Below are 11243 nucleotides of genomic sequence, written 5' to 3'. Positions count from 1 at the left end.
TTTGGTTTGTATCAGCTACTTGAAAGGAAATATTTTTATCAGAAAAAGTGACTGGATTTTTTCGAGTCATTTTGGACAAATGACCGAAAAGTCTCAGCAAAAAAATAAAAACAAACCAGGATTGAGTCTCACTTGGTTGGTGCAAACCTCACTCATCCAACAAAATCAAAGTTTAGATCTACTACTTCTTGTGTGCTGATCTTCTTTCTGCACACAACCAAGCTGTGCACATGATCTACTCAGCTTGTGTTAATAGTCTCAAAGCAGTCATAACAAAACTATTCAAAAAATAACTAAGTCTCGCATCATTTATGTCTTACGACATTCAGACCTAGGCCTAGGGATAGCATCATTTGTGTTTGTGTCATAAGTTACCTAAGAAGAAATCCCCTCAGTGCTGGATCAATGCTTTACATCTGCTTATACCAGTTCTTAGATAGTTGAGGCATTTTCATGATTTATGGATTTCAATGGTTCAAGTTTACCAGGAGTTTCCGCAGGAGGAAGTTCCTCATTGGTTGGTGTGGTTCCAGTGCCGGCTTTTTCTGCCACATTTGTTATTTTTCCAATAAATTTTTTCACTAACAAAGAGGTTTTCCTAAGTTTGCGTTACACATGAAATGTACTTGGCTTGTATTATTTGTTCAATGTAGATCTGTACCATTCATACAGTATTCTGTTCTCTTATTTTAAGTTTTATTTGTAACATAAACATTTTTATAGCCTATTTACTGTGATTGGTAGCTAGTTTTAAAATGCCATTGCGACAAACAGAAGAGGAGTTTAAACTTCCTTTGAGACAGTGGCTGATACATAAGATCAAGCAAGCACGATTTGAAGGCTTAGAATGGGTGGATGAAAATCAACAGCTTTTCAAGATACCATGGACACAGAAGGGCCATCCAAACTGGGAAAAGCACTATGAAATATTTATTGTAAGTTGTGTTACATATAACATTGACAGGTCCTTAAAAATGTTTGACAATTTGGTTTACTGGTATATTATTTTTTCAGGTAAATAGTAACAATACTGAGTGCTTTTTATAGTGATGTGTTCACTATGGGCAAGCATTGTTCTCAGTGCATTAAAAAACAGAACATTTTGATGCAGCGGTATAATAGGTTTCACTCAGTGGTGTAGCAGGACCATTTGTTGGGATGTTCACTTTTTTAAGCAATCATAAGTCTATTTGTGAAATGCTTTGTGTGCAGTTCAACTGAGTCACCTCCACTCTTTGATTTTTTTAAATACAAGTAGGTTAGGTGTATATGCTTCAAGTTTTCTAAAGTTATAGGGAAAAGATAAAAAATAGTCACGCTATACCACTGGTTTCCATATAGGTACATCCAAGCACATTATTCTAAATTTATTTCTCGATACTCATTACTCAGTGGGAGCAAAATTTAGTGTCATATTCATTAGCCTAGGTGTTTAGTATGACCTGATAAGGTTGGTATTGGCCTCTTGTCTGCCGACTTTAGTTGGGTTTAGAAGTTGTATTAGGGTAAAACTCAATGCGAATCTCTTCTTGCTTGATTGCATTAAAAACAATTGTAGAAGTGGAAATCAATAAAATTGTAGCGTAGAAACTTTATACTACAGTATTGCCATTCCCATTTTCTCAATTAGACAGAATGTTTGTATCAGTGACTGATTCAGAATATCATTTTTATGCATAACTATCATAACATGCCTTTATATTGGTATTTTCTCTTTCTCAATTAGGCTTGGGCAAAGCACCGTGGAAATTACGATGAAAACAATCCTCCTGATGATAAGAAACTGAAGGGAAACTTTCGTTGTGCCCTAAATAAATCTGATGACTTTGAAGAATTGAAAGCAGAGAGCAGAACTAACCAACAAATGGGAAACTACAAGCTTTTCAAACTTTTGACCTCACAAGAAGTAAAAGGTTTGTTAAAAGTATACAAACTGCTATGCAAACATTGTCGCTTAACATGCTTTTCAGTTAGGCAGTTTTTTGGAATTCAGGTAGGCTACATACCATATACGGTATTTGCTTTTTTATGCAACCTGTTGGACTTTGTAATCTTACAGGGTTCAAAAAAGTACCTTTTAATTTTGTTTTATTGAGTTGTATGAAAACTTACTTGACAGAAAAAATGATTATTTTGCTCAGCCATGCGCATTTCAAAAATGTGGTGTGATAACTTCTGATTGGTATCACAGAGGAACAAAGTGCATGTATGCAATCCAACAAGGTTCTATCCGTGTAGCGTGTATTTCCAACAAGGTTACCTGGCTGTGTAGCGTAGGTTTCAAGTGTCACATAGCTCAAGTCTTCATTTGCAGCTGCTGGGTTAGAAAAGACAGACCCTTTAGACAGGCGAAGAACACTCACACGAATTCATTTGTGAATTTGACATGATGTTTGTGCACTGTGCCTTAAAACGATTTATGAAGTTAAAACTGCTTAATTTGGCTGATTCGTCGTCGTGTCCGGACTACACTGGACGGCTTCTAGAGAGCAGCAGTCTTTGGTTTCATCATTCGAGACGTGCAAACCTTCCACTCCGTTTGTGGGCTTGATGATTTGGTCTGTTTCTCAGCACCACATTCACAAAAAGAGGAAGAGGCCATTCCCCATTGGTGCATGGTTGAGCGGAAAAGCCCGACGCCCGTACAAAGACAGTTGACTCATACTAGGTTATACGCTTATAAATAAATTAGTACCGGTAACGATATAGGTTGTAGATGTTAAGTTTATTTTTTCTGACTTCGGTGAACTTTATTTTCGCAGCTAAGCGAGAAATTCGTCATCGAAAACGTCCTCACCCTCGTTCCAACGACACTCCAGCCGCCCATAACTCACTAGAGATGCCCGACCAGAAGAAACCAACAGAAAGAATGCAACCACAAGCCCATATTACGATGCCAGTACCGGTGGATTTCAATGAAAACGAGATTGTAGACACGGTAACGTTTGCTGTGAAATGGTCAACCGTTAAAAAAAAAGATAACGATTTTTTGCAAAACAATAAAAGGACTGCTTTTGTTTCAAGGGTTGTTTTTATTTGTGTATACATACCGTATTGATTGCGATGTGTGTGTCATAAGCTGAAGTCTTTTAACTTCTTGTGACAATAAACTGTAAAACTAAGGTTTGCATTATCTTATATTTTAACCTAAAATATTACATAACTCTGTATCACATGAACAATTCAAAAGAACATTGAACAATTGTTTCCCTCTACATTTTCCAGTGCTGTTTCCCTGTTTTACAAACTAAAACATTGTTTACATTTCTTGCAACAGCTCAAATTTAGTCTTGCCTCTAACGCAGATAGGTGTTGCTGTCAGTTGGCTACTTTACTGTACAATGCAGGCAGTTTTAACGCAACTGTATAGATCCGCAGCCGATTACATTAAAAAACAATTAAAATAGAACCAATTTTGCTAGCTGAGGTAATTTTGAAAGGTGTTGCAGCAACTTTCCATCTACTCAACTGGGAAGCTAATTGTGAGCTAAATGTCCAGAACAATGAAAAGTCTCGGTCTCTCTGCCCCGAACCCAGGCCCGTAGCCAGACATTTTCAAGGGGGGGTTCCCAAATCCAAAAATATGGACCTTTTGATAACACTTTCTTTTTTGCGTGTCTCCAAGCAAGCAATCAAAACATAGGAAGTAGCAGTAGGCTACATAATATATAGACCAGAGGTGACAAACCTGCGGCCCGTCAAAGAATTTTGTGTGACCCGCAAAACAATTTGACAATCGCTCATGCATTGCATGCATCGAACAGTTCTTTTCTAAAATGCACTTTACAAAAAGTCGTTACAGTTAAAGTCGAGGCTGACAGATGAAAATCTTAGTAGGCTGTGCAGTTGACAGTTGCCACATCGTCTGTTCGACCTAATATTGAACGCTTAGTCAAGCAAAAACTTTCCAAAAATCCCAATAAGCAAAAAAATTCAATGCTTCAATGTTATTTTTTAATATTTTATGCTTCAATGCTGCATTAGATAGCTTCAGCTGTAGGATTTGCATGGGCTTTTGTTTGTTGTTTGAGAAAGAAATTTCATTAACTGATTTCTTGTTTCGGAGCATAATGGTCGAAACATTTAGTCAACTTGAGCAAAAAGGATATAGAGCCAAAAAAAGAAGAAATCATACCCATATGAAAAGAACGCTTCTAAAATTAAACTATCTTCATTATCAGTGCAAGTAGGCTACTGTTGCTCTATCCTTTTTGCTCAAGTTGATTTGTTTTTATTTTTTACTGTTGTAGGCCTTTGTTTCGATTCTGCGTAAGAGAATTTCAACTGCGTGAGTTTTATTACTTTCATCTCCCGTTTGTTACTTTTCATAAATAATATCTTGAGTCGCTTTTAAAAGATTTCATAGAAAGTTAGGCTACGATTAAAAAGTTGTGTGGCCCGATAACTCGTGTGTAATTGACAAAGTGGCCCGCGACCGCAAAAAGGTTCGTCACCCCTGATATAGACCAACAAACAAAACAAACTTCATATTGTCAACATTAAAAAAACGAAATAAATAATCAGGCTACAAACAATTTTCACATTAACATAACACATCTATAGGGGCGCCGGAAGCGGGGGGCAGAGAGGAGGCGGATGCCCTTTTAAGGCCATGTAGGCTAAGTTACTGCACATTTTGCAATATAACAATTTCTGCTTTTCGCTTTTAACCTAAATTGTCTACGAATACGATATGCGAGGTTCTAAACCAGGGATCCGCAAGTAGTGGGTTGCGACCCAAATTTGGATCGCGAGACCATCCATGGTGGGTCGCAAAAGGGTTTAAACTTTAAATATAGCTTGTATGTCAAAAATAAATACAATCATATACCGTAGGCTACTCTTTGACGTACTGAACTACTGAGTTTCGTCTCTCCACCTAAAACATCGGGAAGCTGATCGTGAGCTACATGTTCAAACAATGGAAAACCTCTGTCCTTCTGCCCCGAACCAAAATATCTTAGGGTGACACTAGGCAGATCGCTCGCATACCACCACCATTTGGTGTCACTGCGCATGAAACTGACATCCCGCGCTGGGTTACTCAAGCACCTGGCAGGCTCTAGCTGTGTGGCGAGGGCTGACACTTTGCGTATAGCAGCCTTAGCCCTTGTCTACTCTTCACCAGAGTTCTGTGCACCTGTTTTGGTGCTGCAGTGCTCACTGCCACAACATCGACACTGCCATAAACAATGCCCTGCGCACAGTGACCGGAGGCCTGCGTCCCACACTATTGAACAATCTCCGCATTCTAACTGGCATCCAACCCGCTAAGCTTTGTTGCGAAGAACCTAATCCGTCTCTCAGTCGACGGGCACTGGAGCCTAACCACCTTCTCCACCACAAGATCTCTGCTCCCCCAAACGAGAACCCCCGTCGATTAAAATGAAGACAACCATTTGTACCAGCTGCTCAACTTCTGATCAACGAAGCTGATGAACAAAACAGCTCTGCGGCTACTTGGGCAGACCATCTAAGAATTCTGAACGGAAGTCAAGTAGCCTGTTACCTGAATCCATTCGTTCATTTCCTACACCGACACATGCTCCATAGGCCTGACATTACAAAGACAGGCATGGGTGGGCCTCTACAGTCTTCGTGCGGGCGTCGGGCTTTTCCGCTCAACCATGCACCAATGGTAAATGGCCTCTTCCTCCTCCTGTGAATGTGGTGCCGAGGAACAGGCAGACCACATCATCAATGACTGTAGAACGGAGTGGAAGGTCTGCGCGTCTTGGATGATGAAACCAAAGACTGTCTGCTCTCTAGTAGCCTTCCAGTGTTGTCCTGGAACATCGTGAATTTTGGGGTGGTAAAAGGGTAGGTCCTCAGCCCCAGAGGCTTACACGACGACGACCTCAGTTAGTAGGTCCACTCGCTTATTAAGGCCTATTTGGTCCACTCCTGAATTACAGAAAGTATAGGAGTGGTAGACAATTCCCCCCGCTCAATAAACCCAAAATTGTCCGGTCTCGATGTGGGCTTAATAAGGGGGACGACCGTATTGAAATCGATTTTAAATTGCAAAAGATTATGTGCAAAATTATAATATATACTTCTGAAACGTTTGGACCGCGACGATTTCGAACGATTGTTTTTTGGGTCGTGCCAACAAGTATTTGCGGACCCCTGTTCTAAATAAGCAACAATATATTAACATGTTTATTCGGAACTATCTGGAAGGTTTCAGCTGATCATAGGCAGCTGATCCTGTGATCGTATGTACACTACACCTTCTCCAAATTGTGGACCTTTTCGACTCAAGGGGGGGTTCCCGGAAACCCTGAGAACCCCCCCTGGCTACGGGCCTGCCCGAACCAAAATACCTTGGGGTGACATTAGACAGATCGCTCACATACCGCCAGCGTTTGGCGTCACTGCGCAAGAAACTGTCATGGCGTGCTGCGCAACTGAAGTGCCTAGCAGCCTCCAGCTGAGGAGCGAGGGCTGACACTTTGCGTACAGCAGTCTTAGTCCTTGTCTACTCTTCAGCAGAGTACTGTGCATCTGTTTAATGCCGTAGTGCTCACTACCATAAACAGCGCCCTGCGCACCGTATCCGGATGCTTGCGTCCCACATTGGACGATATCCCCAATCTTGCTGGCATCAAACCTAATGAGCTGCGTCGCGAAGAAGCCGCTCAACTCCTGATAAACGAAGCTGATAGGCAAGACATCTTTGCGGCTAATTGAGTGGATCATAAATGGAATTCTAAATGGAAGTCAAGTGAATCTAGGGTGGTAAAAGGATAGACCCTTGGCCCCAGAGGCTCTTACGACAAAGAAGAAGGTGGTGCACGCTACTGTTACTCTTAGGGGATACGTCATTGTTACTTATTTGTAAAAAAAATATCGTTCGCTTTCGTTATATTTTTGTTTATGATGTTTGATTGCTGCATTATAAAACTTTGAGTCGCTAAAATGAGGTTAAGTACATTTAGTTTTTGTTCCATTAATCAATTTATGTTGTTTTGCGTGGCGACTTACAAAAACGCACTCACTATATTAAGTTGAAATATTTTTACTTTAATTGTGTTTTGCAGTATCTCAACATGCCTCTGTCTACGAACGCTGGTGCTTCATTTGCTAACATCACTCAACTCAACTCCCTGGAACTAAAACCTCCGGTACCGGTTGAGCAAAGTCACTTTGAGCTTACCCCACTGGTTTTGCAAGGGGCCGCCCCACCACAACCCATAGACGACGCCTTGGGTTTCATTGATGGCATCTTAGTCAGCCCCGGCCCTGGTGAGTGACAGCCATGTCAGCATAACATTTTTTCTTGTGTTGAGAGAGAAGTTTCTCTTCTAATGTAATGATGAAAAGGTGATCTGATTATCATTGCCACTGGAGTTCTTAAGAAAGAACTTTGGAAAACGTGTTAAAAAAACAAGCCCTAGGTCGAGTTGAAAAAAGAGTGAAATACCCAACACTGTTGTTTGTTCTTGTATGGCAGAAGTCTAAAAGAGGTTAAAAGCTACAAAACACGCATCTTAAATTGGGCTTTAAACTGGAATAACATCATAGATTATTAAAATCGGCAAGGTGCCCACACTTTCATTAATTGCATGTGAAGTTGCTGCCACGGTGATTTTAACAGTTGGTGAAACCCACAGCAAAAGTTACTGTGAAAGGTTTTGTTTCAAGCCAGAAAAAGTTGTAACTTTTTCCACCTGCGTTTAAATTTGTTTTCGGAAAAGTATCATTTTGCGGTTATATTTCTCCAGCTCCTTGTAATGAGGTTGTGGATCCTGAGCCTGCCAGTCCAGACGAAGAACTGTCATCCCAGTGGCAATGCCAGTCTTTTGAGGAGTTTCTGCACAAGTTTAACATCAACGGTAAGTCTCCACTTTGCCACTTGTAACATCTTAAAAGCATTCACGAATTAGGTTTTATGACGTACAGTTTATGTTTTTAATAATGATGCTTGTTTTTATATAGCGCTGTATCCATCGCAGAATACGTTGTTCATCGGCGCGTTACAAAGTAGATTTGTCAATGTTGGCAGCCTGCCTCGCCACGGTCTGGTGCCAACCAAGTCTTCTGGCATGAAATTTGGAGCATGAAATTTTTACAAAATTATTTTAATTACATCCAGGTAGCCAGCTGTCACGCTTCAACGTAACTACTCTTTACGAGAACACAGTTGTAGCCCACGGCGAGCTTGATCTTTCCAAGGGTATTCGACTAATGTACGGAAGCCATGACAAGCAAAAAACCATTCTCAATGTCTTCGGAAAGAAGCTGACCGACTTCGACGTTGTTCCCATACAACTTCCGCTTTATACCGGAAGCAACGGTCGCGTGAGGCAAATTCTTCAGTTGGCCGATTTGGGTATTGTTTTGAAGCTAGACAGCAAGAATGTTTTAAGAGGAACTCGTTATTGCCAAAGCCAGGTTTTTTATTTCGACGGCAACGACGGGGTAAGCACTAAAATGATCAGAAACAAGCGAGTCGAGTTATTTTCTTATCTCAAGTGCATCCGGAACTCGATCAAGTGCCAGATAGAACGCACCAATGGCCGCGTCGACACTGAGGCCGTTCTCGTGGTTGGTACACACCCAAGCCACCGTCGTTCCGCTTCATTGGTCAGCGTTGTCTTGGAACCGGTGGTTGCCCCTCAGTTGAAAGAGCACTTCGGGTTGCTCGACCATTCCTCTCTGCTTGCAATCAGCCAACAGAACTCGCTGGATGAACTCGTCCGAATGCTGGATGGCTTTGATATGGAAGGCTTTGAGCGATAGATAAGACAATGACGGTAGATCTAGTCAATGACGAAGGAGAAATAAAGTATGATTGAAGTATTTTCGTATACAGTAAGTTAAAATATACAGTGATGGTGCAACTGTTCTAAGTTATGATCGCAATTGATGATTTTCCATACAAACACTGAAGTGTAGACTAGTTTTTCTTACTCTAGCTTTATACGAATACATCACATAAACTGAAATTATTATAAGCATAAGACATTCTTCAAACAACCAACTGGTTTTAGTTTTGCTCATACAAAACAAAGTTAGACAATAACAAAATAACATCGTGCATAGCTATTCTTATTGTTACCAGACAATTCATCATGTATGCCTGACTTCAGCTGCCTTGGCAATGAAATTATATTCACCAAGTCACAAAGTTATTCATGGGTGAATAGACTTGGCAAGCGATAAGCTTAGTTGTCAAAGTCGCCAGTGGCACCACTTTCACTTGTAGCCTACGTTTTATCTTTTCACACTTTAACATTTTCTCAGTTGCTGAATTGAGAAACATATTTTTTGAGACATGTTTCAAAATACTGGAAATAAATCAGGTGTCAGTTAAATCTTTTAGTGTAAGATACCTTAAAACTTGAAAAGAGATTCTTTATATAAATTTATAAATAAGGGATTTGACAAACTTTTTGACTTCTGAACGTGACACTTACGCATTTCGAACAGCACAAAAGATACAATCTGAAAGTAAATCTTGATAATTATTCATATCGATATAATCCAGGAGTCCATTGTTTCTATTTGCTAATACCGAATTATATTGTATATTGTATGTACTGACTTCGTGTTTCTTCATTACATAATTATTTGTCGAGATAAATGTCATCAATGAAACTCTTCAAAATTGTTTTAGTACGTGGTCCGATAAATTGCTGATGCTTCAATACAAATCAAACGGCATAACCGAAGACCACTGTGGCGTATCGATCACTAGTGTTTATACTGTACTGCGTGCTTTCAAATGCAACTTACTTTGGAATCCTACTGTTAGCCCGTACGAAGCTGAAATTCTTCACATTACACTTGCCCCCAGTTGATTTGTTGTCTTAGGTGCTATGCGAATCCCCAGCTAGCAAAAGTTACCTTTCTTACATAGTTTTAACGTCTTGTAACGTTCAAGCGATGCAAATCGGGCAGCTTTCGCTAGCTGGGTGTTGGTCAAAAGCAACATCATGTTTTTCCCGTTTAAGATGCTTGTCTCTTACTAAATCTTGTCTTGTTGCTACGTGCTTAGTGGCGGGATCCGTGGTTTAGTGCAACTTTATTTTTTGAAGTTTCATGATGCTAAATTTCAACCTACATCGAGCTGGCACTAATCAGTCAATGCCAGATAGCAAAATGTATGTGTTTTCAGGGCCGGATTTAGCTGATGAGGGCCTGGGGCACTTTTAGATCGGGGGGCCCCCCTGCAAAAAAAAAACCGCCTCTGCGTCTACAGTAGCATCAATCCAGCACTGCACATCATTTTGCAGAAACTTCAAAGGCTGAAAGGAAGAAAAAATAACACATAACACAGCATTTTTTCCACGTAGGGGGCCCTTCTAAAGTCGGGGGGCCCGGGCACCTGCCCCCTCTGTCCCCCCTAAATCCGGGCCTGTGTGTTTTCGTTTGCTTGTGGCTAAAAATGCATTTGTGCTTCAATTTTGCTTTTCGGTTGAATGTGTAATTGAGTAGGCCTACTCTATTTTGACTGTTGTCAAGTATTTGCACTTTTTATTCGTTGTAGTACATTTCTGTTTTAGTAGTACCAATTCAGAAATATTGATTACGTTAAAGACAATACGGCATCGCAGAACTAAATGCTGTTCCACTTTCTCAGTAAGCTCAAAATATTTACCAATAACTTAATTTTTTTTAAGACAATAGGGTACTGTGCAACCGGGGAACAAATGTTTTTTTTAAATTTAATTTGAATTGTATTCATCCAAGATTACTTTTCTTTGACTATTCATTTCTCAGTCATAACGAACGTAACCAACGACGAAACGGCAATATCACGCCATGCTGGTTCAACTCTCAGAGGGTGCGTTTTGCGTTCAAGCAACGCATTCGGAACCACGTAGCAGATGGATTGATTTGCACACTGTAATAAGATTTTCATAATTAATCAACCGGTGACACGTCATGTTTTTGCTACAATAGTACTTGTATATTCGCTTTTTGATTCATATTCTTAAATAATATAGTTCTTTTGCTATGACTCAAAAAAGACTTCTTCATATTGCACATGTTCCGCTTTGGTGGCTGTGAAAGGTACTCTTTTGCTGTTCGATGTGTAGCTTACTTGATGTAAATGCAATCTGATACGTAATCAATGCAGCATTCCAATAACAACCAAACACCATATTTGGCGACGTATTGTTTTGACATTCCCAGATGAAGAAAAGCCCAAAAGTTGCGTGGTGTCTAAACGCTACGCACCGCCTCGAAATGCCTATTCCGTGCTCGATGGACACGAAAGCCCAGTCTGTCTA

General features: G+C 40.3%; 1 protein-coding gene across 1 annotated transcript; it reads left to right on the top strand.

Moving 5' to 3' along the window:
• The first annotated feature begins 755 nt into the window (after nucleotides 1-755).
• Nucleotides 756-11234, top strand: LOC145772434 (interferon regulatory factor 5-like). The gene is made up of 6 exons (XM_082584312.1): nucleotides 756-935; nucleotides 1727-1913; nucleotides 2763-2938; nucleotides 7044-7248; nucleotides 7728-7838; nucleotides 8099-11234. Exons 1-6 carry the CDS (start codon nucleotides 756-758, stop codon nucleotides 8743-8745), a joined length of 1506 nt encoding a protein of 501 aa, XP_082440438.1. The 3' UTR covers nucleotides 8746-11234.
• The last annotated feature ends 9 nt before the right edge of the window (nucleotides 11235-11243 follow it).

The sequence above is a fragment of the Aplidium turbinatum genome, chromosome 6 (assembly GCF_918807975.1).
Source record: "Aplidium turbinatum chromosome 6, kaAplTurb1.1, whole genome shotgun sequence".
Taxonomy (NCBI): Eukaryota; Metazoa; Chordata; class Ascidiacea; order Aplousobranchia; family Polyclinidae; genus Aplidium; species Aplidium turbinatum.
Note: the sequence above shows the minus strand (reverse complement) of the source record. Positions and strands in the feature narration are given on the sequence as shown.

Coding starts and splice junctions, on each gene's coding strand:
- LOC145772434 (XM_082584312.1), top strand. CDS start 756: ATGCCATTGCGACAAACAGAAGAGGAGTTTAAACTTCCTTTGAGACAG. Junction 7,249..7,727: donor CTTAGTCAGCCCCGGCCCTG/GTGAGTGACAGC, acceptor ATATTTCTCCAG/CTCCTTGTAATGAGGTTGTG. Junction 7,839..8,098: donor GCACAAGTTTAACATCAACG/GTAAGTCTCCAC, acceptor AATTACATCCAG/GTAGCCAGCTGTCACGCTTC.